Genomic DNA, 25890 nt, shown 5'->3' on the forward strand with positions numbered 1-25890 from the left:
TATATCTCACTGAAAAATTACTCTAGGTGATTATGTCTTATTTTAAGTATGATGAGATATTTTGACTAGAAATAAGAAAAATACATTTGGTAAGATTTTGATTTTTGCAGCGTGAAGAGACTGGTTTTATGCATGCATGGAAAAATGCTAATATTAATTGTGATAAAGTAAAACATTTTGTATGAGGCTTATTCATAGTCTTGCTCATATTTCCCTGTAGCCTTATTATTCATAATCTGAACACACTGCTGTACTGGTTTTCAAAAACTGCTTTTTAGTTAGCATATAGCTACCATAGCATCCTCAGTATTTGGAAAACCAGTGATAGTACAGACACAGCACACCCCCCAAACAATGTATTTGCACAGCAGCATTCACAGACATGTTTCATTACCTTTATTGGTTAGGTAGGAATGGCTCGCCGGACCACCACCATTAGTAAGAACTGATGCAAAGACATGAGACAAAGCTTGTGTAAAGGACAGGCAGACTGTCTATGACTGTTGGCACAAGATCTTTCCATGACCACAAATGGTTAGTGGTTACCCAGTACTTAAAAGTGCTCCCAAACACCATGCTCCCCATTCTGCTAAAATGATTCCCAAATACATTGTTGGTTATGTTGGCTTTACCTGACTTGTTAGGGGTCTTTGTCTTGGCGGGTGATGTGAGGAAAGTGATGAGGCTGCACAGTGCTGATCCTTTATTGTTCAGGTCTTGGACAGCAGGGCCTTTGGATGTCCATTCATCCAATAAAGCCTGAAAAGTTTACATCAGTCAATGAATAAAGGAGCATAGATGTTAAAAACAGACAGCAGAAATGTTGAAGGGAATATGCACTGCAAAATCAAAATCTTACCAAGTGTATTTTTGTCATTTCTAGTCAAAATATCTTACTACACTTAAAATAAAACAAAATCATCTAAAGAGTAACTTTTCAGTGAGATATGACAACTTATTTTTAGACGGTAGATCTTGAAATCTTACCAAGATAATTTTCACTTGTTCTATTGGCAGATTTTTTTTTTTTTTTTTCTTAATTCAAGATTTTTTCTGCTTAATTCAGGCAAAAAAATCTGCCAGTGGAACAAGTGAAAATTATCTTGGTAAGATTTCAACATCTACTGTCTAAAAATAAGTTCTTATATCTCACAGAAAAGTTACTCTTTAGGTGATTATATCTTAATTTAAGTGTGATGAGATATTTTGACTAGAAATGAGAAAAATACACTTGGTAAGATTTAGATTTTTTCCAATGTGGAGAATTTGGTGTAGATCACACGTCTTTTGGAAATGTGATAAAATAACTGCATTTTGGGAGATGGTGTGGAGTGCTACAACAAATAATGGGGTATGAGATTCCAATGTGCTGTGATGTACTGTATTTGTGTAACTTGTCTGATGGAAATGTAGCGGGAAACAACATATACTTGGTTATGGTACTTTTAGTGGCTTGCAAAAAAGCTATTACAAGGAACTGGGGAAAGACAGAACTACCAACAAAGGACCAGTAGATCACAATTATTGAAGAAATATATACAATGGAAAAAAATAACCCACAAACTGTCACTACAAGAAGCACAAATGGACAAAAAATGGAACAAATGGACTGATTACAGAACCCGGAATGATGGAAGGACTGAATAATGTGGATGTAGTGTCGTGTATTGTACCCAAGCAAGTTTTATTTGTTTGTTTTTTGTTGTTTTTGGTGACTGTGGTTATAAAATTTCAATAAAAACTTAAGTGAAAAAAAAAAAAGGAGCGTAGACACTGAAACTGACATTTAGAACACTGGATGGAAAAATGGAACGTTTAAAAATTGTGTGACAAAAATAATACATAAATATAAGAATAATTCAGAGGAAAATATCAGTTGCTGCTGGAGTTCACAACAACACAATATGTGAGTCTCAGCTCTTCCATGTGTAAACCTTTCACATTTGCCTTTCATTAACTGGCTGCTAAAGTAAGTTAAGACAGTAGGGATTTTAGGAAGATAGGGCTGTAAAGTATTAACACACACTTACATCGGTCTGTTGCCAAATACCTAAAGGCCAAACTCAGATGCAACCACTTTAAGCCCAGTTAAAGAAAACACATACAGTATGCGAACAACCTGGCATTTGTTTTCCAGATAACTCACAGTGACATTTTGCAGGTCCTTCTCCAGACTCTTCTCACCGCTGCTGGGCTGAACTGCAGGTACTTTCCCATTTGTGTCCTCCAGCCACTTGGTGAGGACATTGGCTGAAGACCTGAACTCTCCCAACTGGTCCTGACAGGATGAGACCTCCTCTTCCCTATGACAGAAAAGACTATCTGTCACTTCATGCATACATCCATGATTATCCATGAATGATGAAAGATAAAGGTATTTGCTTAATTCATAAAGACCCAGTGGTACTTTTAAATCAGTTCCCAAATGAAATTTTCTCTATATCTAACCTTTCTTAATCCATTTATTTACAACATTATCCTCTGTATTTTGTATTTTATCAGCATAAATCAGGTATTTTCCTATAACTAATGTATTGATCATGCAGATGTTCATAAAAGCTCAGATTAAAAACATCAAAAACAGAAAAAAACTGCAGAAAAAGTGACTTGTTCAGTCAAATATATCATTAACTGAACATAAATCAAGCATTTCCATTCACCGTCAGTGATCAAACTCCATGGGTTTTACTGGCTTTTTTTTTTTTTTTTTGTGAAAATCAGGTATTTTCCTGTATTTATTTTACTAATCATGTGCTTTAATCATCATGCTGAGATTACATGTGAGGGTTATCATACTAAAAACAGAGAAAACTTGACAAAAAGTGGCTTTTTCAGTCAATTAACTGAACATTAACCAAGCATTTCCATCTGCTGTCATTGATCAAACTCCATGGATTTTACTGGTGAATCAATGTTGTAGAAGATTGTAATTCCATATTCACTACGGAGCCTCTGAACGTCCAAATGGGTCATATCTGATGACCATGAAAAGATGATAAACTGCATTTTACACCAATTATTTACATGGATTGATAGGATTAGTGGATCTCTATATTTAACCTTTCTTATGAGATTTATCACCATTTATTGTAATGTTATCCTCTTTATTTTGTGTTTTTCTAGTAAAAATCAGGTATTTTCCTATATTTAATTCACTGATTATGCAGGTGTTCATAAAGGCTCAGATTAAACTTGAGGGTTATTATTTTAGAAATAGAGAAAAGTGATTTTTTTCAGCAAAGATATAAATAACTGAACATAAACCAAGCATGTCAACCCACTGTCATTGACCAAACTCTATGGGTTTTACTGGCCCAAATGGGTCATACCTGATGACCATGAAAAGATGATAAACTGCATTTTACACCAATTATTTACATGTATTGATAGGATTAGTGGATCAACAGGTATTAAACATTTTAGATCAGTAGATGGCTTTGGTCAGTGGTGGATATTTGGGTCTTTATGGGTTAAAGATGATGAATATGATGATTTGTGTTAGTGTCACAAATATTCATGTAATGTGTTTACGTCCATTGATCACAATAGTCTGATCTTCTATTCAAACAGATCTACTTTCAGGAAATTAGAATAGTAATATGTTCAGAAATGTGTTTTTGGTGTTCATCCCTTGTCTGGTTAAAAGTAAAAATATAAGTATCATGTTGCATGCTGCATATATTTCAATCCAAGTACACTGCAAAAATCTAAATCTTACCATGTGTATTTTTCTCATTTCTAGTCAAAATATCTCATCACACTTAAAATAAGACATAATCACTTAAAGAGTAACTTGTAAGTGAGATACAATAACTTATTTTTAGACAATAGATCTTGAAAATATTATTTCAAGAAATCTTAATAAGATAATTTTCACTTGTCCCATTGGCAGATTTTTTGCTTCACTCAAGATTTTTTTTTTTTGCTTAATTCAAGCAAAAAAAATCTGCCAATGGAACAAGTGAAAATTATCCTGGTAAGATTTCTTGAAATAAGATTTTCAAGATCTATTGTCTAAAAATAAGTTGTCATATCTCACTGAAAAGTTACTCTTCAGGTGATTATATCTTATTTTAAGTGTGATGAGATATTTTGACTAGAAATGAGAAAAATACACTTGGTAAGATTCTGATTTTTGCAGTGTAACCTGAGTAATATGATAAATAACAAAAAAAGAAAAGCAAAAACTAATAAAGAGGTGCTTATTCACATGTACAAACATACTTTTCCTTGACAGTGTCTTTGAATGTGCTGAAGATATTGGAAATATTATCCATCTTGCTCTGGATCTGGGTTTTGTTTCCATCTGGATTCATTTCACTCAGCTCCTTGGACAGGCTCTGCAGCTTCTCCAGATCACCGGCATGTTCGGCCATCTCCGCTTTAGTGTTCTATAGTCAAATTATAATAATCAGTCGCCCTTAGATTTACATCAGGATAAATATAGTCACTTCTGAAAGTCAGTAATGGTTGGAACAGCACTAACAGTATTACCTGCATTAGCTCCGACAGTTCATTGAAAGTCTTCCCAGGCCCGTCGGTTTCGTGCAGATCTTGCGAGCGCTTCATAACAAACTGTTGGACTTTATCTGCTACCTTCTCAAACTCATCCACCTTTTCTTTCAGCTGCTCCAGTTGGGATACTTTTTCTTTGTGTTTGTCGCAGGTGTCAGAGAAACGCTGGGAGAGAGCATCCATCTTCGACTGAAGAAGAGCAGCAGCAGAGGGATCGGCCGTCTCCACGAACTTCTTCACTTTGGCTTTCATGGCGGAAATGCTGCTCTGGCGACTTGCAATGTCCTGCTCCAAGGCCTAAAACACAAAGGAGAGGGTTTTAATAGATGAAAGAAGTCGACGTGGAGCTGGGAATCACAAACGGCCATTAATATCGAGTCAACCATGATGTCCTGCATGAGTCTAGAGAAGATCGGATACACTATTCGGGGATCAGAGAATACATTTTACAAAATATGGCACACCTTCATGGTATTTTATGAGAAACCCACAACAATAATCTCTGAGTAACCCCCCCCCCTTTTTTTTTTTTTTTTTTACTTTATTTTTATTGTTTATTTTCTGTACAATACAAAACAAAACAAACATAGGGGACATTTGGGATACATTGACCATAATAAAACTTGTGACTAATAATTGTTTTTAGTAATGTTACGTTGAAATGAAAATTGTCCATTTCTTCCATTTTATCATGACGCTGTTCTTCCTCAGTCCTCAATCTATGGGTCAGAATCTCCATCTCAAATATTCCACTCACAGTTTGTATCCAGTCGTTAATTGTAGGTGGTTCTAATCTGCACCATTTTTTTTTTTTTTGGTAATAGCCTTTTTACAGGCTGCTAATAGTATTTTAAACAAATATCTATCATTTTTTCTTACATTATTACCAATAATCCATCCAAAATACATCACCAAACATGTTTTAGGAATTGCATAATCCAATATCTTAACAATTGTTGAATATACATTATCCCCACCCCCCTTTTTTATCTCTTTTTCCTTTTCTCTTTTTTCAGATTAGATATCTATCTAATCTGATAGATAGATAGATAGATAGATAGATAGATAGATAGATAGATAGATAGATAGATAGATAGATAGATAGATAGATAGATAGATAGATAGATAGATAGATAGATAGATAGATAGATAGATAGATAGATAGATAGATAGATAGATAGATTGATTTACTTTATTAATCCCCACAGGGAAATTCAAAATATGGTCACCTCTCTACAAAAAACAGTCACAACCACAACAATAAATACAGAATGAAAATAGGTAAAAAAAAAAAAAAAAAGTTAAATTACAGAGAAAAGTAAGATTAAAAAGACAAGGTATGTGTTTTTTCTAACACATAAAACATAGAACCCCCCAGAGGACAGAAGTGTCCTGGTGCTTCTAACTCCTATACACCCCAACACAGCTACTCCTCCTCCCGTCTCCTCCCACCTCCCCTCCCACTCAAAGAACTGTGCTGTCTGATTGCCCAAGGGGCAAAAGACTTTGCGTATCTGGTTGTTGGGCAGCTCAATGAGCACAGTCTGTTGCTGACGGTGCTATTGTCTTGTTTTGTTTTTTTTTGTGATTGTTCATTTCTACTACACCTATTTCTACCTTCTAAACATGGTTATTAATACTTTTTAGAATTTTCATTCCGTCTTTTCACAAATTTTTTTAGTGATTGTTTGTGTTTGTCCATGTTTGAGTAGGGTTACATGTTGCATCACGGATGGATGTTGTTCAGAAAATCAAAAATGATCTTCCTGTACAGTGAATCTCTTATTCATGTTCTATTATCAATAAAAAGACCTTTGAAATAAAAATATCAAGTCAGCCAAATATAACAAATGCTGGAAAGATGTGATCAGTACATACTGCTTCTTTGCTAAGGGCGTCTCCAATCGATGCAGAGTCTAGAGGTATTTGTCCCTTCTCCTTCACGCTGGCCTCCACTTTATCCATCCATCCTATCATCTCATCCAAACCGTCCTGGACACTCATAGAGCGAGTCAGCGTGATCTGCAGTTTCTCATTTCGATCGCTTACAGACTTGGAGACGTTGTCGTACCGTTCCACTATGTCATCTGCAATGCACGGAAACAAATGAGCGCGTGTTTAAAACTGATAAATCTCTGTCTTATGCACAGTCTGGGACCCACGGTAAAATAAACATGTCACACCAAAGAAGAAATTTATGTGGGAATGAGCAGTTTGTTAGCACTATATTTCTGAAAGGCTTATAGTCACTGAAGCTTTGGTGGAGTTAAAGCTTTTTTAGCGATAGTCAAGATATGAACAGAGAAATAGTGTAGTAATATAGAGCCATGTTTTACTATAAAGTGCTGTTGAAAAGGAGTGATTGACTTTTTGGTATGTTATTGATTAATAGACCACTGTACTCTGATGATGCTACATTTTAAACCATATAAATTGTTTCACAAGAAAATTTTTTAGCATCCATATTTTTGTCAACTATGTCAACAGTTAAATTGCATGGTTCCCTTTACAGAAGTTAAATGACCAGCTTAACAATGCACAAATCCCATAAAAAAATGTTGATATCCAAGTATAAGAAAAGATGGCAAGTCACATAAACAGTTATGAGTTGCATATGCATAGGCTGCATATGTTAAATCAAATGCTTGATAGAGCTGGATTCAAAGATTCTCGGATTTCAATATTTCTATTTTTATATTTCTTGTCTAATGTGCCTTTTTAGGGTGTCAAATGATCATTATAGGTATTTTTGTCATTTAGTAAAAAACAAATTACATGTATGTTCCAATTACCGTATCCTCCTAAGACCCAGTTATGGGTTTTCTGTCCTCATTTGTTGACAAGAATTTCACAACTTTATACAAAAAAAAAAAAAGAAAACTGTCCACCACAAAGGACATTCCATAAAAATTTTAAAAACTGCATCTGAAAAAAATGTTGCATCGTGATGTTTCCAATATAGGCAATTATTTAATAAAAAACAAAAAAGCTTGTACTTTGCTGATATTTCCTGGGTCTTAGGAGGGTATGATAAATACTGTCAGGGTTTGATTTTTGTTATATGTAGCCACATCTTGACAATTTACATGGTAAATTTTGTGTTTCCACCTCTAACAGAAAGAAGTCTCTGGAGCTTTTCTTCAACTTTCCCATTATTTCCCATTATTATAACAATAATAATGAAAGGAACAAGAAGAAAGAAGAAGTACATTAAGTTAGATTAGTAGTAAAAAGGTAGTAGTAAGATAGATTTATATAGAATTTTTCAAGATACTCAAAGATGTTTTACATAATAATAATAATAATAAAAAAAACAGGATAATACAAGTACGGAATTAAGGGATTATAGCATCCCAGATTTTGTGAGACAGGATTTGAGTTGTTTATAAAATAAGTGAAATGAGTCTGAGTTGCAGATGTTTTTAAGTAATTGGATTCTTGAGGGTCAGGGCCGCAGTTGCAATAATTAAAACAATGTCAATAATGTTACCTTCAGACATAAAATATTTCATTTTTTCCCTCACCTACTGTCTCTTGGATCTCATCTGGGTTGCTCAGCAGGTCTCCTTCAGATGTTATCAAAGACTCAGCTGTCTTGCGTAGGGTGTCAATAGCAGTTTGATGTCCAGTCATCTGATTCTGTAAGGCCTGTGTACAGAAAATACAACTGTACCAACACACTTCTGTAGGTCACATGCTAGTACAGTACTGTATTAGGTGAAAATACAGTGGTGATAGGTAACATATCTGCACATAACTGGGCGAGTAATCAGATGTAATCATACAAGTTTTCACCACAGAGAGGGAAAGGATCTCTGCAGGGATTTGTAACTATCAACTAAGAAACACAATGTTTCTTAGTTGGCTCGGCGCCTCTGTTATCTTTATGTATCTATGCTGTAAGTCACTACCTCCCTCCATAGAAATGTTATTTCTAAGCACAGAAACATTCAAGTAGACAGGAGCCAAAAGGTTGGACAGAGACAGCTCTGTCCGCCAAGTTTCTTATCCTCTCGTAGGAGTATGCGAGCCACAAATAACCGGAGTAACTATTCACATGTGGGTTGAGTTTGAACACAGAGCTAAAAATAACTGTTGTACTTGGGTCAGTGGAAACACTGTATATGGTAAGGCAGGTGTATTGTGTTGTGTCCAGTTAACCCAGTCAGTGCTCTGAGCTTCTGAAAAAAGCTGAATAGATTTTTTTATTCTATTGAAGTTCAGATATTTGATAGCGACACTGACACTGAAAAATTGAACACATTAAACCAGATGAATAATCAAATCACGTGTTTTCGTATGACGTCTGTGATGACCTCGAGGTTATTTAACAACATAGACTTTTGAGGTTAGACCAGGGGTGTCAAACTCATTTTCCTTCAGGGGCCACATTCACCCCAATATGATCTTTAGTGGGCCGGACCAGTAAAATAATAACATAATAACCAAGAAATAATGACAACTCCAAATTTTGTCTTTGTTTTAGTGCAAAAAAAACACCATTAAATTATGAAAATACTTACTTTTATAAACTATCCAAATAAAAAAGATGTGAATAACCTGAAAAAAAATGAAATTTCTTAAGAAAAATAAGTGTAATTTTAGCCAGCGAAGAAGTAAAATTACATTATGGTAATGTTTACATCTACAATGTTTCCTTAAAAATCCAAATAACTTGAACAACTTGAAATGTCTTAAGAAAAACTAGTGTAATTTTAACAATATTCTGCCTCAGTTTATCAGTTTATCATTTCCACATGTGCATTACAACTTACATTACAATTAAAAATACACAAAACATTTAGTATCAGGCAGAATATTGATAAAATTGCATTTACTTTTCTCAAGACATATCACGTTGTTCATATTTCTTCAGGCTATTCACATTTTTTGTAAAAGGATTATTTGTTAATGTAAACATTTTCATGTAATTTTACTTTTTTTACACTGAAACAAAGATAAAATCTGCAGTTGTTATTATTTATAGGTTATTATGACAGTATTTTTCTGGTCTGACCCAATTGAGATCTAATTGGTTTATATGTGTACGTATGGAACCTGAAATAAAATGATTTTTACACGATTGATTAAAATCTTCAGTGTCATTTTTGCATTGCACAAATTCATCCCATGGGCCAGATTGGACCTTTTGGCGGGCCGGATTTGGACCCCGGGCCGCATGTTTGACACCTCTGGGTTAGACCACAACTATGCATAAGTCAGCCATGTCCTGCTGTGTTTTCTTGCCTTGGTATCCTCCAGCTGTTTCTGTAGTGTTTGTGGATCAGCTGCAATGGCCTCCGATTGCTGTTTTCTTGCCTCCTCTTCTGAGCTGTTCAGCCACTTCAGAAGACCAGCGCTGGTGTCATCGTACTTCTTGTATTTGTCGACAACATCTTTGAGGTTGTTGCCAAGTTGGTTGCACTGAAATGCACAAAAGGAGGATTTGTGAGTTGTACAGTGTTCAGAATAATATAAAATAGGGGGTTCATCATGTTGATCTGACAGAAGAAACTGATGAGATGATGGAAAAGTGCTTTGAAATGCTGATGACGTGACACTTTAACCCTTTCATGCATACTGGTCACTACAGTGGACAGTTATTCTACAGCTGTTCTCTTGTATATTCATGGGTTTTGTTGTTTTAGTTTCGTATCATCCAACACAACACCATCACATACACTGCAATTTATACCATTACTGTAACTTTGCTGTTCTTTATAAACCTAATCTGCAGAAATATGTTTTAGTGTAAATCAATAGCTAATTGTTATTAGACTGTAATTTAAAAGTTTTCGCAATTATCTCCTTGAAGTGAGTAATAACTAGTATTAGAGTATGTTAAAATGTTAGAAAATATCAGATTAGCTGCATTAAAAATGGTTTTATTTCATAGTTTTCACTTTGTGATGATGGGTTTTAAATACACATGTTTTTTTGCCGCAAAAATTAAACGCATTGTGTCTAGCTGAGTGGACATTTTTGTAACTCCATGAAAAATAGGTTCATATATTAAAAAAAAAAAAAAAAAAAAAAATCAATTGCATTGTTTTTTTCATGCCTTAAGAGGAATAAAAGCACTCAGGAAAAAAAATCTCGACGGAGATTATCATAATTCATGCATGAAAGGGTTAATTTTTGTACTTTACTGTTAGGACAAATGCCTCCACCATGTGGCCTATATCAGCTATTGCAACCTGTCAAATAATCATCTGATCACATGAAATACCTGTGAGTGCAGAGTTTTGTAGCGACTTGCTGCAGAGTCCAGCTTATCTTTGACAGCAGAACATGTTCCTGAAGTATCCACCTGCAGAGGAGTGTTTAGACCCACAGGATCAGCCAATCCACAGGCTTTAGCCACATCCAGCACCTTCTGTCCTGAAATAGTGATGAAGCGAAGATCTCCTTTATGGGAAATCACATCCTCTGAGAAGCTCTTCTGGTGTTGAAGTTTATCATTGAGGACACTGAGGGAGCCTGCAGGAGCCTCCAGATCCTCCATGTCACCTTCAGCCTGGTCCAACCAGCTCTCGAACTCCTTACAGTCGTCCTGGAACTTCTTCAGCTCCTCCTGGACACACTGCACCTGCTTCATCTGCTGTTCAGCCTGCGTCAGAGAGGCATCGTATCGGCCCTTCAGCTCCTGGATGTTCTTCTGCAGCCTTTCCTTCTCCTCTGGTGACAACACATCGGCTTGTTTGTCCAACAGAGCCTGGGCTGACTGAGTGGCCATGATCAGATCCTGCTGCTGGGATAAAATCTCCTGATGACGAGCCTAAAGGAGCAAAAAGGTACATTACATATCAAGAAACTCTGTAATTATTAGATTTCTAAATGTTTATACATGTCATATTGTTAATTTAAAGGCTGAGTTCTGTGAAAGTTGAACAAATCTAATGGTAATTTTTGTTTATGTTAAATTATTTTATATTATCAGTTATTTCACAAATCTGGAGTGGTCAGCCACTGTGTCTGTGAATATGTGAATTGACACAACACTGAACATACTGTGAGTATGTCTGCATTTCGCTTTTCTGTGATCTGTTTTTATTCTAACCTGTATTCTGGTAGCAAGACTCTGAGAGAGGATTCTTATTTACCTCCACCAAGGAGGTTATGTTTTCATCTGGGTTTGTTTGTCTGTTTGTTAGTTTATTTGTCTGTTGGCAAGATAGCTCCAAAAGTTATGGACGGATTTGGATGAAATTTTCAGGAAATGTTGATACTGGCACCAGGAACAAATGATTACATTTTGATGGTGATTGGGGGGGGGGGGGGGGGGACTTGGCGAAGGTCTGCACTCTCCGAGTGCTTTTCTAGCTTTAAGTGTGATGAGATATTTTGACAAGAAAGGAGAAAAATACACTGGGGGAAGGGGGGCAAATTTTTTGTTTATCTATTAGCAAGATAACTCCAAAAGTTATGGATGGATTTGGATGAAATTTTCAGAAAATGTTGATACTGGCACAAGGAACAAATGATTACATTTTGGTGGTGATTGGGGGGGGCTGATCTGCCTTGGCGGAGGTCTATGCTCTCCAAGTGCTTTTCTACTTTACATTTGGTTTTTTTAGGTGGACTGTGATCCAACAGTGATTTGTGGATATGATCCAAGAGGGTCATGGGGTGAATGTTAGAAAAAAAAAAAAAAAAAGAAGCTTTAAATGGCTTTTTTTATTGCTTTATATGAAATCTGATGTGAGATTTATTTTGAGCAACATGACCAGTTGGCAGTTAAAATGATAAAGCATATATTTGTATTAAGATGTTTGTGGGAAAGATGTAGTAAATATGACTGTGAGTGAGTTAAATATGAATTCACTAACATCCACAAATACAAAGCACACGTGACAACTCAGACGTAAAACATCAAAACCGAAATGTCATTCAGGACTGAAACCTACACAGTTTTCATGTAACGTGTGTTAGGGTTATGTTTGTTACCTCCGCCAAGGAGGTTATGTTTTTGCCAGGGTTTGTTTGTTTGTTTGTCTGTTTGTTTGTTTGTCTGTTTGTTTGTCTGTCCGTTAGTGTGCAACATAACTCAAAAAGTTCTGGACAGATTTGGATGAAATTTTCAGGGTTTGTTGGAAATGGGATAAGGAAGAAATGATTAAATTTTGGTGGTGATCGGGGGTGGGGGGGCCCACGGGGGGCGCCACTGATCAGCCTTGGTGGAGGTCTGCGCTCTCCGAGTGCTTCTAGTTGTTTTTTTTTTCAAATTTGACATATTTTGTCTACAACTACAATTGTGTAGTTCTGATGAAAAAAAGCTGACAATGACAACTAACATGTATTTACGAGACTATTTTTGATATGTGGGTTTGTTTAGTGTCAATTCTATAAAAGTGGTCATCAAAAAAGATCTGATGATTACAGGAAATAGTGGATCCCTAGGCCAGACACCTGAAAACCAGTGATTTACTTGAAGATCAAAAATAAAAATGAGTTCCTTGTAGACTGTGGTGACAGAAATCCTGAACCTGCACTTATTTTACTCTTATTATGAAATGTAACATGAAAGATTTATTGGAGAATGATGTCCAGAAAAATACTCAACAATTTTACAGTAAACTATACCTTGACCCTGTCGTACTGCTTATCCAGGTCCAGGGAGGCGTTGTTCTTCCCGCTGCTCTCACCACTACAGTCATTTTCACTGTTCTGTAATGCATTTCCATTGGCATCATCCTCGCCTATCAGTCCCTTGGATGAAGTTTCTTCTGGCAAGTTGCCATTTTCTTTGCTTATATGGTCAGTTTCATCAAGACCGCTCTCTTTTTCATTTCCTATGTTGGATATCCAGTCCAGGAGACCTTCGATTTTATTCTTGCTTTCTTCAAGCTGCTCAACAGCTGCCGCCTGAACAGACAGATGACATATTGACAAAATTAGCATCAAATACTGACATTAACTTTAACTTGATGTTGAGTTCACTGTTTTTTCTTCACAGACACCACATATGGAGGTAATTTGAACTCTGACCTTTTCACTCTCCTGTTTTATGGCTGTGGTAACAACCTTCTCCAAGTCTTTCCTGGACTCCTCAGCTCGTTGGTTGATGAGCTTTGCTTTGCTTTTAGCCTCTTCCAACTTGCTTTCAATGATGGCAATTTGATCTGGCATTAGCTTGCTCCGGTTTTCCTCCAGAAACTTTTTAGTACTGGTGATGACCTCATTCAAGGCACTGGCGTTTGTCAATACGTCCTTTTGCAGAGCCTTGAGATCAGACAGACAGGAGGTAAGCCACAGACGAGACTTTATAACTGATGAAAACCATGGACACATACTCAGCTTTTCAAAGAGTAACATTTAGTAAGCTCATGTCAAAGTCAAACCTGATGTTCTTGCTGGTACTGCTGCAGATCTGAGACACACTCTGCGTTTTCGGCCTGTTGTTGATGACCAATCAGACGGTTTTCTGTGAGTGTGAGATTATCGCACACTTCCTCCAATTTGTCTGCGAATTCCTTGTGTTTTTCCAATAGGGACTGTGCAACAAAATCAAAAACACGCAGTTAAAACATTAATCCAACAACCGTACCAAGCACATTTGCACCCACACACAAGACGACACTTTAGAACAGGAGTGTCAAAGTCATTTTAGTTCAGCGGCCACATTCAGCTAAATTTGATCTGCAGTGGGTCAAACCAGTAAAATTATAATATAATAATATATAAATAATGTCAACTCCAAACTTTTCTCTAAGTTTTAGAGTGAAAAAAGTAAATTTACATTATGAAAATGTCTGCATCTACAAACTATCCTTTCAAACAATGTGAATAACATGAACAAACTGAAAAAAATGTGTAATTAACCATGTTCTGCCTCCGTTTATCATTTACACGTTCATTATAATTTACAGATCACAATCAATCTACAAATACACAAAACATATAGTAACAGATGGGATATTATTAACATTGTACTTACGTCTCTTAAGACATTTCAGATTCTTCATATTTGTTCAGGTTATTCAGATATTTTTGCAATATTATACTTTGTCTTAGTGTAAATACATGAAAACATTTACATTTACAAAGAGAAAAATTTGGAGTTGTGGGTATTTATCGATTATTATGAAAGTATTTTACTGGTCTGACCCAATTGAGATTAAACTGGTCTGAATGTGGAACCTGAACTAAAAAGATTGTTAACATCTTAGTGTAATTTTTGCATTTCACAAATTCATCCCAAGGGCCAGACTGGACCCTTTGGCGGGCCGGATTTGGCCCCCGGGCCGCTTGTTTGACACCTGTGCTTTAGAATATGCAAACTCAACAAGAGAAGAAAACATTTAAGCACATAGCAGTAACATGCAAAATGTACTGTAGAACAAATAGATTTTCAATAATGTGATAATCTGGTATGCTGTAAACATGCTAGCCAGTCGCCAGTTGTGTGTCTTAGTATTAAGCAAAGAAAGACATTTTGTTGGGTGTGTTAGGGCATTTGTTGGGGATAGGAGGCACAAGTTCCAACAGTGAAGATGTATTTTGTCCACTGTTAATTTTTCTCTGGAGTCTCGAGGCCTGAGGGATATAATAGCACATAGATTAGTCTGCAGTGGTGATCAAGCATTTATTTAGTGTGCCATGCTGTCATTTGTTCTGAACGGATTGCTGACACAAAACACACAAATACACTGAATGTAACACATACTCTTATGCTGGAATAACACTTTTAGGATGTGATACTTTGGAAAACACATAATCTTCACAAAAATGAAACTATTTAATTGTTCTTGTTCTGATATTAACCCATAAAGACCCAGTGCTACTTTTGTGTTAGTTCCCAAATTAATTTTTCCTTTCTTAAGTGATCCATCAGCCTTTATCAGAATATTATCCTCCCCATTTTGTAGTTTTTTCAGTGAAAATCAAGTATTTTCCTATATTTACTTTACTAATCATGTGCTTTAATCATCATGCTGAGATTACATTTGAGGGTTATAACATCAAAAACAGAAAAAACTTGTGGAAAAAGTGACTTTTTCAGTCAAATATATCATTAACTGAACATAAACCAAGTGTATCTACCCACTGTCATTGATCCAACTCCATGGGTTTTACTGATGAATCAATGTTGAAGATGATGTTTCCACGTTCACTACAGAGTCTCTGAACATCCTAATGCAATGTTTTTCAACCCTGGGGTCGGGACCCCACATGGGGTCACCTGGAATTTAAATGGGGTCGCCTGAAATTTCTAGGAATTGATATAAATAAAATGAAAAAAAAAATTACTAATAAAAAATATATGGTGACTTGAGAGAGACAATCACAATATATAAAAGACATGACAAACTCTGAAGCTGAAACTGAAGCATTATGGTACTGTTTATCTCTCAAATGTTCATTGTGGTCGGTTTCAGATGCTGCAGCTCTTTCATAATTCATAGTTTGAGTTGTTTGTTCAGTATTAATTGTCATCCTTGTAGATCCAAGCTGGACGGACTGTACATATCCTGACCAAGGAAAATAAAATTCGCACTTTGTGCAGTAATCTACACCTGGCTTTTCTGCCTCTGTCCATAATAATATACATTATATAGACTAAATGTCATCTAAAGTTAACGTTTATTTGCAACATAGTATAGCAAACTATCACATGATCAAAAACAAATAAATTTTAGCAAAAAAAAACAAAAAAAGTCTCTGTTTTGAATGTCTGGGGTCACCAGATATTTGTGATGTTAAAATGGAGTCACAAGCCGAAAAAGGTTGGGAATCACTGTCCTAATGGGTCATATCTGAAGACCATGAAAAGATGGCAAACTGTATTTTCCACTAATTATTTACATGTATTGATAGGACTAGCAGTTCTAAAGTTATTAAACATTTCAGTCACTGGCGTATATTTGGGTCTTCAGGGGTTAATAAATGTCCACATAGATTAAAATAATCTGAATATAATGTGCATGCTCAGTGGCTGCCCACATTTAGCAAGCCAAACACATTCTTGATATCTTGTTTTATCATCCACAGGCAGACCTTCTCCTTCTCCTCCCTCTCTCTGGTTTCCAGTAAGGCGTCTAAGGAGGTTCTCTGGGTGGCGAGTCTTTCCATCTGGTCCCTGAACGCTCGCTGAGTGGAGCTGAGGGATTTGAGGAGGTAGCTGCTCTTAGCTGGACTCAAGAACTGAGTGTTTTCTGAAATAAAACACTGGATATCAAATGTGACATCCTCTAACTTGAGCCTGCCGTCCTTCACTAGATTGCTCTCTGTGTCCTGGAACAAAAATAGACAGAAATATAGGGTTTGATTTATTCACTTAGTGGAAAATGAAGTACTGTAAACCGCAGACTGTGAATGAGATACCTTGTTCTGCTGAATCAAACGTTTCAGTTCATCCACATCACATGTACTCAGATCCACATCAAGCATTTCAGAGTTATTCTGCATGAGGCCTGTAAGTTCTCCAAGATCACTAAGATGCTTCTGGTACGTTGATTCCAAATGTTCCTGCAATTACATTGCATGTGTTAATGCTTAAACCTCTGGGATGTCATTGTGCTTAATTAACATTAACATTAAAATGAAAAATGACAAACCTTTCCTGCTTCCATTGCATCATTTAGTAAATGACTCCTTTCTGCACACATCTGATAAACAGCAGTAAAGTTTGGTTCTATCTCCAGGAACGTCGAGGCCAAATCTTGGCGGATTTGTACGGGTATATCATCAATAGCAGAGTGTAAGAGGCGATTGGCTTTTTTCATATCTGTTGTCAGAACTTCAGCCAACCTTGACAGCTGGGACTTCAGAGTCTAGAAAGGACAGGCATATTCAGACAGAAAATAATGTAGATCAGGGGTGTCAAACTCATTTTCTTTCAGGGGCCATATTCAGCCCAATTTTAAAACCAGCGGGCGAGACCAGTCAAATAATAGCATAATAGCCTATAGATAATGACAAATCCAATTTTTTTAGTGCAAAATTAACATTAAATGATGAAACTATTTCTATCCAAAACAAAAAAGATGTGAATAACTGGAAAAAGTGAAATTTCTGAAGAAAAATAAGTACAGTTTTATCAATATTATGCCTCAACTTATGATTTCTACATGTGCATTATAGATCAGATCTACCAAGGCACAAAACAGGCAGAATATTGTTAAAATTGCACTTATTTTTCTTTAGACATTCCAGGTTGTTCATATTTGTTCAGGTTATTGACATTTTATTGTTAAAGGATATCAGAATTTAATGCTCTTTGCAATAAATCAAAGAGAAAAAATTGGTGATGCCATTATTTAGAGGCATGATGTCATATTTTCTCACATTAAACCAAGAAGAAAATTTGGAGTTATTATTTCTAGGTTACTATGTTATTAATTTTGAGTTTGATGCCCTTGACTGTTAATGTCTTCAGGGTAATTTTTGCATTTTGCACTTTGTAAATTCATCTTGCAAGCCAGATTGGAACCTTTGGCGGGCCGGTTTTGGCCACTGTTTGATACCTGTGATGTAGATGAATGCAATATTAAAAAGTTATAGATAGGAATTTCATGGCTTTGTGTGATAAAATATGACACCACAGATGATCTACTATTTATGTGACTTCTAACCTGACATTCTTCTATTTGGGTCTGCAGTTCCTCCATGCTGCTGACTGTTGGTGCCTGGTTCAAAAGGTCTTTCCTGACATCATCTAAAACATCGGTGTGATCCTGTAGTCTTCCAACACACTCCAAGTAATCCTGGATGGAGAACAACTGTGGGATAGGAAGCAAAAAACAAACACGGAGATATTAATTCATTTATTTTCTGAATCAGTATGGCTAATATGAGAGCAGATGTTGTTTATATCAAAAATGATGATGGGAAATCTAAATCTAAATCTTAAAAGAAAGCAGGGCTACCTTGTTTTGAACTCTGCAGACCTCTGGGCTTGTGGAGACCTCAGGAGCTTTTTTAAGACTGGTCGCAGTAGAATGACCCATGTCATCCTCTGCCGACCCCTCAGCCTCTTCTTCTGAGCTCTCCTCCTTGATGCTCTCCAACATATGTCGCCTGTCCTCCTGAGAATCACCACCCAGAGCACTGTTCAGGGTCTCCATCACTTCCTGAAGCACTGAAAGGTCTTGGCTTGTGGAGACACTCTTAAGAACCTGCAGCAGTTGCAGCTGGATATTTGGACTATCTGACTGTTCTGTCTTTTCCTCCTGAAATCCTATAATTTCCTGATTGTTCAAACTCGGAGTGCAGTGAGAATCCATGGCAAAGTCCGAATGACTGGTCTCTAAAGGTCCATGAGGTGTGTGTTCATCGGTAGAGTCACTTTGTGGACAATCCTGAGCCATGAAAGTACTTCTTTCATTTTCTTTAGTTCTTGCCTCTTGTAAATCCCTGACATCACCCCCCTCTGTCATCACTCCCCCTTGCTTATCTCCATCTTTCTTCACCGAATCAACATCAGGTTCAATGCTTTCGTCTGGGGCAACATCAGTGTCTGACAGATGATGCTCAGAAAAACACACACCTGATCTGTTTACATCCAGTAGAACATCAGATTCTTGTGGATCAGGACAGACATTTCCATGTACATCTGTTTTATGGTGATTACTTATTTTCTCTATATGAGCATTTGTTACATCAGGATCTGTTCTGATTTTAACTATGTCTCTGTGTTGCCTCCCTGGGGAAATCATCCCTGTATTTAACTCAACATTATCTGCAGAAGTGAACTTTAACTCAGTCTGAACTTCATTTGGAGAAACACTAGTGTCAGACAGAGTGTGATGGCTCTTCTGTTGACTGATATTACTTATAATCATTTCAGGTAATTTCTCCTCATCATTCTTGCTCTCACTGTGACCACTTTGAGAGCGTGAGGGCTCACACTCAACACTAAAACCACTTTCTGAACGAACTACTGCATGCTGAGGTAATGTGATTATGCTGCCATCTTCTGTAATGTTTTGGTCATTGTTACCATTACCCCTGGAAACTGACATAATTACATTTTCATCCAAATCTCCAGACAATGTGCAATCTGTGCTTGGATTTGGCTCCGAGTCCGAAGGTGACGTAACATCGCTTGTGTCATTCCCTTTTCGGGTTAACTCAGACAACACATAGCCGTTTGATGACGACATGTCTAATTCACTCTCTCTCTGAACAACAGTCAGATATCTCATTTGGAAATCAGCACTTAAAACATCATTGTGAGTGGGTGTGCTGTCAGTTGAATAAAACTGATGAGTAGAAGTGACATGTTCAGAGTGGTTTTGTGGATCACTGTCGCTCAAACTTGACGGACGTGACTGTACGGTTATTGTAACACCGGCTACACGAGCTTCATCAATCAGCTGACTATCGAGAAGAGGCTGTGAGTCACTGTTTTCAGCCGGTAAAGATGATTTATCAACGTGATGAACACTCTGTGCTGTAACCTGATTCCTCACGGAGGCTGATGTCATCTGTTTGCAGCCAGGATCATGACTGCTACCCGAAGGAGGGGCTGGATATAGATTATTACTTATCACGGCTGCATTTCCTCTTGGCTCACGGTCTACCGCTGCAACTGCATTTTCACTTTCTACCACTTTCTTATCACCCTCCTCATCTGTCAGATCAAGCACCACGACTGCAACCTTCCTCTCCTGTGGCTGCTGCATCACATCAGTTTCATTCATACCAATAAAAGTCATATTCTGATCAACATCGACGAGGTGGATGTAGCTTTCTTCGGCTTTCGGGTCAAAGTTAAGGATCTTTTCAGTGCATTCATCACTGACTAATCCCGACTGACTGATCCTGAGTGTACAGCCGGACGTCGACAAACTCTGCTGTTCCATTACATCAAAATCAGCTTTAGACAAAATGGATCTCTCTTTTGGAAAAGATAATATGCTTTCCTCATCTGATATGACATCTATTTTTTCATCCAACTGCAGCAGCTCCAGGACGGTCTGTTCCTCTAATAGGCCTCCACTCAGAGCTGTTTGAAGGTCATAACTTCTACCAGTGGTCACATCCAAAATGCATCTTTCTTCATCTTGTGCTTTCAAAAGAAAAATGCCATTTTCTCTCTCACTTTCCCACTCCTGACTGTCCTCAGAACATAAAAACTCAGTGGGGCTGATATCAATACTTCTTGATTCACTGCACAGTGAATCAGCATTTAGAGAGGGTGATGTCTGATGGATGTTTTGTACTGAATAAGAGTCAATCATCCTTGAAGGTGAGCCAGCGCTTGCACCATTCACAGAACATACTGAGATTTGTTGAAAACTTTGGAAATTATCACAACCTGCAGTATTTCTAGTCTCAATCTGCAAACTAGTTCTCTCCATAGATTCAGCTGAGTTTGTGCCATTTGTGCTCCTTTGAAAGACGCCTGTTTCAGCCATAACAGGATCTGTTACGTCCATTACCATGTCATCATCTTTAAAACATCCCTCGTCAGGATTTTTATAAAGATAGCTGTCATTTACATATGTTTTTTCATTAAAGGTGATTTTTCCATTTGCAGAAGAAACAAACTCCTCGGAATCAAACGACTGTGACTCGTTTTCCATCGACTCTTCTGGATCCTCATTGATTTCTAAATATACCTCTTCAGAAATATAACCGATGTCTAATGTTAACGAATTCAAATCGCTTTTAATGCTTTCCAAAAATGTTGAATTCTCCAGGAAAACTTTTATCATGTTTGTCATCTGTCGATCCAGTATTAAAACCCTCTGTCCTGACTTTGGTTCGATGTAACTGTTCGTCATTAGATACGAGATGAATAGCTGCTTAGCCTCTGCGGGAGAAGGGTTTTTGATTTGTAAACCATCTGCAGCATTCTGGCATCCGTCAGCTATGAGTTTTATATATGTAAGCCAAGATGAAAACTCTTCATTAAGTTTATCGACATCAGGAAACTCATCTGGAAATTCTATAGTTTTCAAAACCTCTGCTGTATAAATATCTATAAAACCTTTTTCAATGGCTGAAGTGATGTCTACTACCTCTGAACTTTCTGGAATGTAAAAAGCCACTATTTTATCTTGATTAGTGAAAAGTCTGCTGCTAAACCTATTGGTGATTATTTCTTTTTCAAACTGAAATGAGGTGGATACAGTTTCCCCAGAGTGAGGCAACACAAGTCCCATAAAGTGTTGCTGATTTCCAAGTGTAATGAGTGTGGTGCTCGAGCTCATTAAATCACACTGAACTGCTGCGTCTACCTTTAATACACCCTTATTCGGGAGCTCCCCTTCACGACTTAAATCCTGGTCTTTTTTGGCGTCACCTCCAACCATTTGAGCAGCTAACAGCCTTGACACATTCTGATCACTTACACCTTCGCACACAGACTTCAGAATATGAAAATCCCTGCCTGATGTCGGTGATTTATTCCTTTGAAGGCACTTTAATATCAGTCTGTTAACCTCACACGGTTCGGCGTCCTGAACAGGGACATTTTCAGCAGCACCATTATTTATCAAATCCTGACAGGTCTTTTGTTTCTGTAAAACCTTTACGTAGACAGACGCAGGGATTAAACCGCACTCAAATGCCCTCTGAAGGGTCAGTGTGTCCCCTGTGTAACACACCTTCAATCCATCACTGACTTCTTTAACCTCTATTGCCTTAATGACTAGGTCTTCACTCATGGAGTCCCTCATAGCTTCTGCGATTTCGGGGAGAGGAACCGAGGAGACGTGAGAACTCTCAATGCACTTGCTCGCATCAGTCAGCTCTGGCTGTATATTCAGTGCAGATTTATACAGGGGGTCTTGTTTAGGATCCTGGTCATCATCATCATCATCATCATAATCCTCGTCCAAATACACACGTAGAACTGAGTCAGAAAGGTCAGAGGTCATGGGTTGGAACTCTGGGTAAGTGAAACCAGTTGCTGGATCATTCAGGACATCCACGGTCCCAGTTCTAATCCACTAAAATCATAATTGGATTTATGTTCCTAGAAAAATGAAAACAAACTTATTTCAGCGTTGGAAGTTAGAAGCTGTTTTCTGAGTCAAATCTGCATTTAAAAGCAGTGTCAAAAACACATGATGAAATCTTTACTCACCGCAACACAAGCATGTTAAAACATCCTGCGCACAAGTGCAAGACTGCATCAGGGTTGCAGCAGACGGATGACGGACAAAACATTAAAAGCTATCATGCATCTGGGAGTGCAATATACTGCATCTTACAAAAAGAGGGTAGTTAGTCACATGGCATACCGTATATGAAGAACTGTGACATATCTGTTATCTGTTTGGACTGAAAACCTCAAGCACAATGTGAAGTGTCAGAGAAGAGCAAGAAGGGCGACTAAGCTTGTTTACAGCATACTCAGATTGACTTGAACGCTCTAATGATCCAGTGTAAGAGAATAAAAAGAGTGATGCAAGAGAGACTTCTCACAGTTTGCTAGGGGGAAGAGGAAAAAGGTTAGTCATGCAACTGAACGTCAGGTGGCACTCTTTCCTAACACATCACTGAACACAAATGCAATACAGGAGAAATATTCCAGCGCCCAACCTCTTCGGCAGAGGTTGTCTGTTCTGAGCAGTGCTGGGAAAGTTCATTGTACGCCTGATTTAGCGCCTTCAGCTGCTCCTGGGCCTGTTCCCGCTCCTCTTCTGTCATTCTACAAGACAAAACACAAAGGATGAAGCTTCATATGAGCTCTGTAGAACTGAAAAAAGCTGCATAATGGTCGGAATTGAGCTGACTTACTTCTCACTGTGTTTGTTCAGCATTGTTTGCGTGGCCCTCAGTGCTTCTGCAACCTGTTCCTTTTTAGTGACCATTTCCTCGACTGACACCTAGAACATCAAACAGTGAAGCATGAATATTTAATAGAATTTTTCATTCATTCATTTATTTGTTTTGAGCAGAAGAAAAAATCAAACATCTTTTGTGTACAAGGAACTAACGGCAGGGCAAATACATCAATAAACAAAGGTGATCAAGACAAAATAGCAATTGCCATGTACACCAGCAATAACAAAATAATTTGATATGAACTGCTCAAAAAGGAGTGAGAAGAAGAAAACTTACTAAATCCCACCCCCATCTCACATTTATACAACATAACACATTACTTTTGCTTCCTTAATGATATAGTAACATCTGTTTAGAGTTCTAATAATGTAAATAAATGATAGAAAACAAATTAGGAAAACTGAAGTATATTACACTTAGTAACTATCTAAATGATAATCTGCATAATTTATAATACAATATTTAATAACTTCACAACAATACTGTATGACTGCTCAAATCATACAACACAAAGTATATATTAAAAAAAATACACTTCTTCCCTCTATTATTTTACAAAATAGTATGGCTGAACATGAAATTGAACATTAATAATAATAATGATATGCAATACTTATATATTCAGGAAAAAAAAAGTTCTAGATTTGTTACTTTTTGATGTAATTTATTAGCTGAGTGGTTATTTAAGTTACAAAGTGTGTGCGCATAATGTTCAGTACATGAAAAAATAATTGCACTGAAATTAAACTGAATGTTCACATTCATTCGAGGTTGCAATATGAAGAATAATATCCTATTTACTGTAATGATAAGCACAAGACTATTGATTACATAAATGTATTTGACGGGCTGAGTGTATTTCTTACAATGCTAAATATATGTAAGCTAAGCTCAACGTTATAACAGTAGGTTTATGAATAGTTGTCATGAATGTGTCTTAGAGCACAACTCACATGCCCAATGTATGTACATTAGAGTTACTTCATCTGTTGATCTAAACATTTATCACATACATACTTGCCCTAGAGTAATCCCTTATTAATGATTTCAGTGAGATGGGAGAAAACAACAGTGTCCTTGTCTTTGCAAAAATGTACTCATTATGAAGTTTGCATTATAAATTTAGATGAAGATGATAAAATACTTCAGCGGTGAGTTAAACACAGCTGTATGAAGGAAGAATGTGGAGTAAATGCCATTAAAAAAGTGCCTTAGGTTGGACTCATCTTGATTTATCTAACCCAGCTTGCTGAATATTAGCATAGATAGCCTTAAAATATATAGAGTAATAAAATACGTTCTTCTCCAAATCATTTCATAGAATGTGTTTAAGAAGGGATATAATCACAAGTTACAGTGATCTGTAATTCTTTTAATGTACACACACTACAAACAAAAAGTTAAGGATGTTTCTTTTTTTTGGTCATTTTTGCATTTGTAAATAAAACTATGTCTGGTCATTAAAAAAATGTGTTTCAATTCAATTTACACACAAAAAAGTAAAAAGTGCGGTGCAAGAATCCCAACTGAAAAAAAAACAGCCCAAAAATTAAAAATATCCTTAACTTTTGTTTGTAGTGTACTCTATGGTCAAGTCAGTACTGTTTAAGTCAAAATCAAAATGTGAGCCTAACCAAACCTGCAACCTGACCATGAATGTGCAACACTGTCTATAAATCTACTTAATACACAGCTGTGAACAGGACATATCTAAAACAAAGCTACCTGAAATATACTATATATTAGAGACACAAGAGTAATTAGATTGGATTTTAATGAACTTGTGTTTCAACATATGTACTTGGACTCAAATTCTGAAATGTGTTTTCATATTTAACTAATTTATGGGACTGAAAAATGAGTGCTTGTGCAACATTTGGCATAACTCATGAGAGACATAAGCAGGGGATGTGATGCTATGATGTGTTATTATATAATACAGTCACGGGAAAAAATTATTATACCACCCTTGTTTTCTTCAATTTCTTGTTCATTTTAATGCCTGGTACAATTAAAGGTACATTTGTTTGGACAAATATAATGAAAACAACAAAAATAGCTCATAAGAGTTTAATTTCAGAGCTGATATTTAGCCATTTTTCTGTGGTTTTCTTGATAATAACCAAAATCACATCAATATCTATGGCATTGTACTGATAAAAACAGTGCTTTTAGGCATTCCATGTTTTCTTTTCTGTCTGTTTTAGTCACATGATACACACAGGAGTTAGCACTTGATTGCATAACCATTGTTTTTGATGACTTTTGATGGTCTAATAATTTTTTCTGCAACTGTATGATAAATTAATGACAATCATCTCTTAAAAGTGTATGATATATGGATGATTTGGAGCAGACAGAAGACAGTGTGTTTTTATTAGAAATCCCACACGGTGACAACAAAGGGCTGCATAAAGCAAAGCATGATGTTATACACAGCAGCATGTAAAACAGAACATAGCACAGACATTACATATCATTACCTGGGCTTATTAGAGGCGTCTGTGTTGGCATTACTATCTTTCAGAGTATTTCCATCATTGTTCACACTCTGTTTGACATTGGACATCCAGTGCAATAGTTTGCTAACTTTATCACCATGTTCTCGCTTCTCCTCATCAACAGATCTCTAAA

The 25890-nt window shown here is 36.8% G+C and overlaps 1 protein-coding gene across 1 annotated transcript in view; it reads right to left on the reverse strand.

Annotated features, from left to right (window-relative positions):
• The window catches only part of dst (dystonin), a 172158-nt gene that overhangs the window by 64111 nt on the left and 82157 nt on the right, over positions 1-25890 (reverse strand). The window contains 20 exon segments of the mRNA XM_030155752.1: positions 395-445; positions 633-759; positions 2147-2303; positions 4225-4391; positions 4495-4812; positions 6394-6602; positions 8040-8163; positions 9763-9939; positions 10745-11293; positions 13099-13380; positions 13504-13737; positions 13857-14009; positions 16513-16749; positions 16840-16983; positions 17073-17288; positions 18090-18236; positions 18384-22415; positions 23011-23119; positions 23209-23297; positions 25730-25885. Coding sequence (XP_030011612.1) covers positions 395-445; positions 633-759; positions 2147-2303; positions 4225-4391; positions 4495-4812; positions 6394-6602; positions 8040-8163; positions 9763-9939; positions 10745-11293; positions 13099-13380; positions 13504-13737; positions 13857-14009; positions 16513-16749; positions 16840-16983; positions 17073-17288; positions 18090-18236; positions 18384-22415; positions 23011-23119; positions 23209-23297; positions 25730-25885 — 7678 coding nt within the window.

The sequence above is a fragment of the Sphaeramia orbicularis genome, chromosome 15 (genome assembly GCF_902148855.1).
Source record: "Sphaeramia orbicularis chromosome 15, fSphaOr1.1, whole genome shotgun sequence".
NCBI classification, from domain to species: domain Eukaryota; kingdom Metazoa; phylum Chordata; class Actinopteri; order Kurtiformes; family Apogonidae; genus Sphaeramia; species Sphaeramia orbicularis.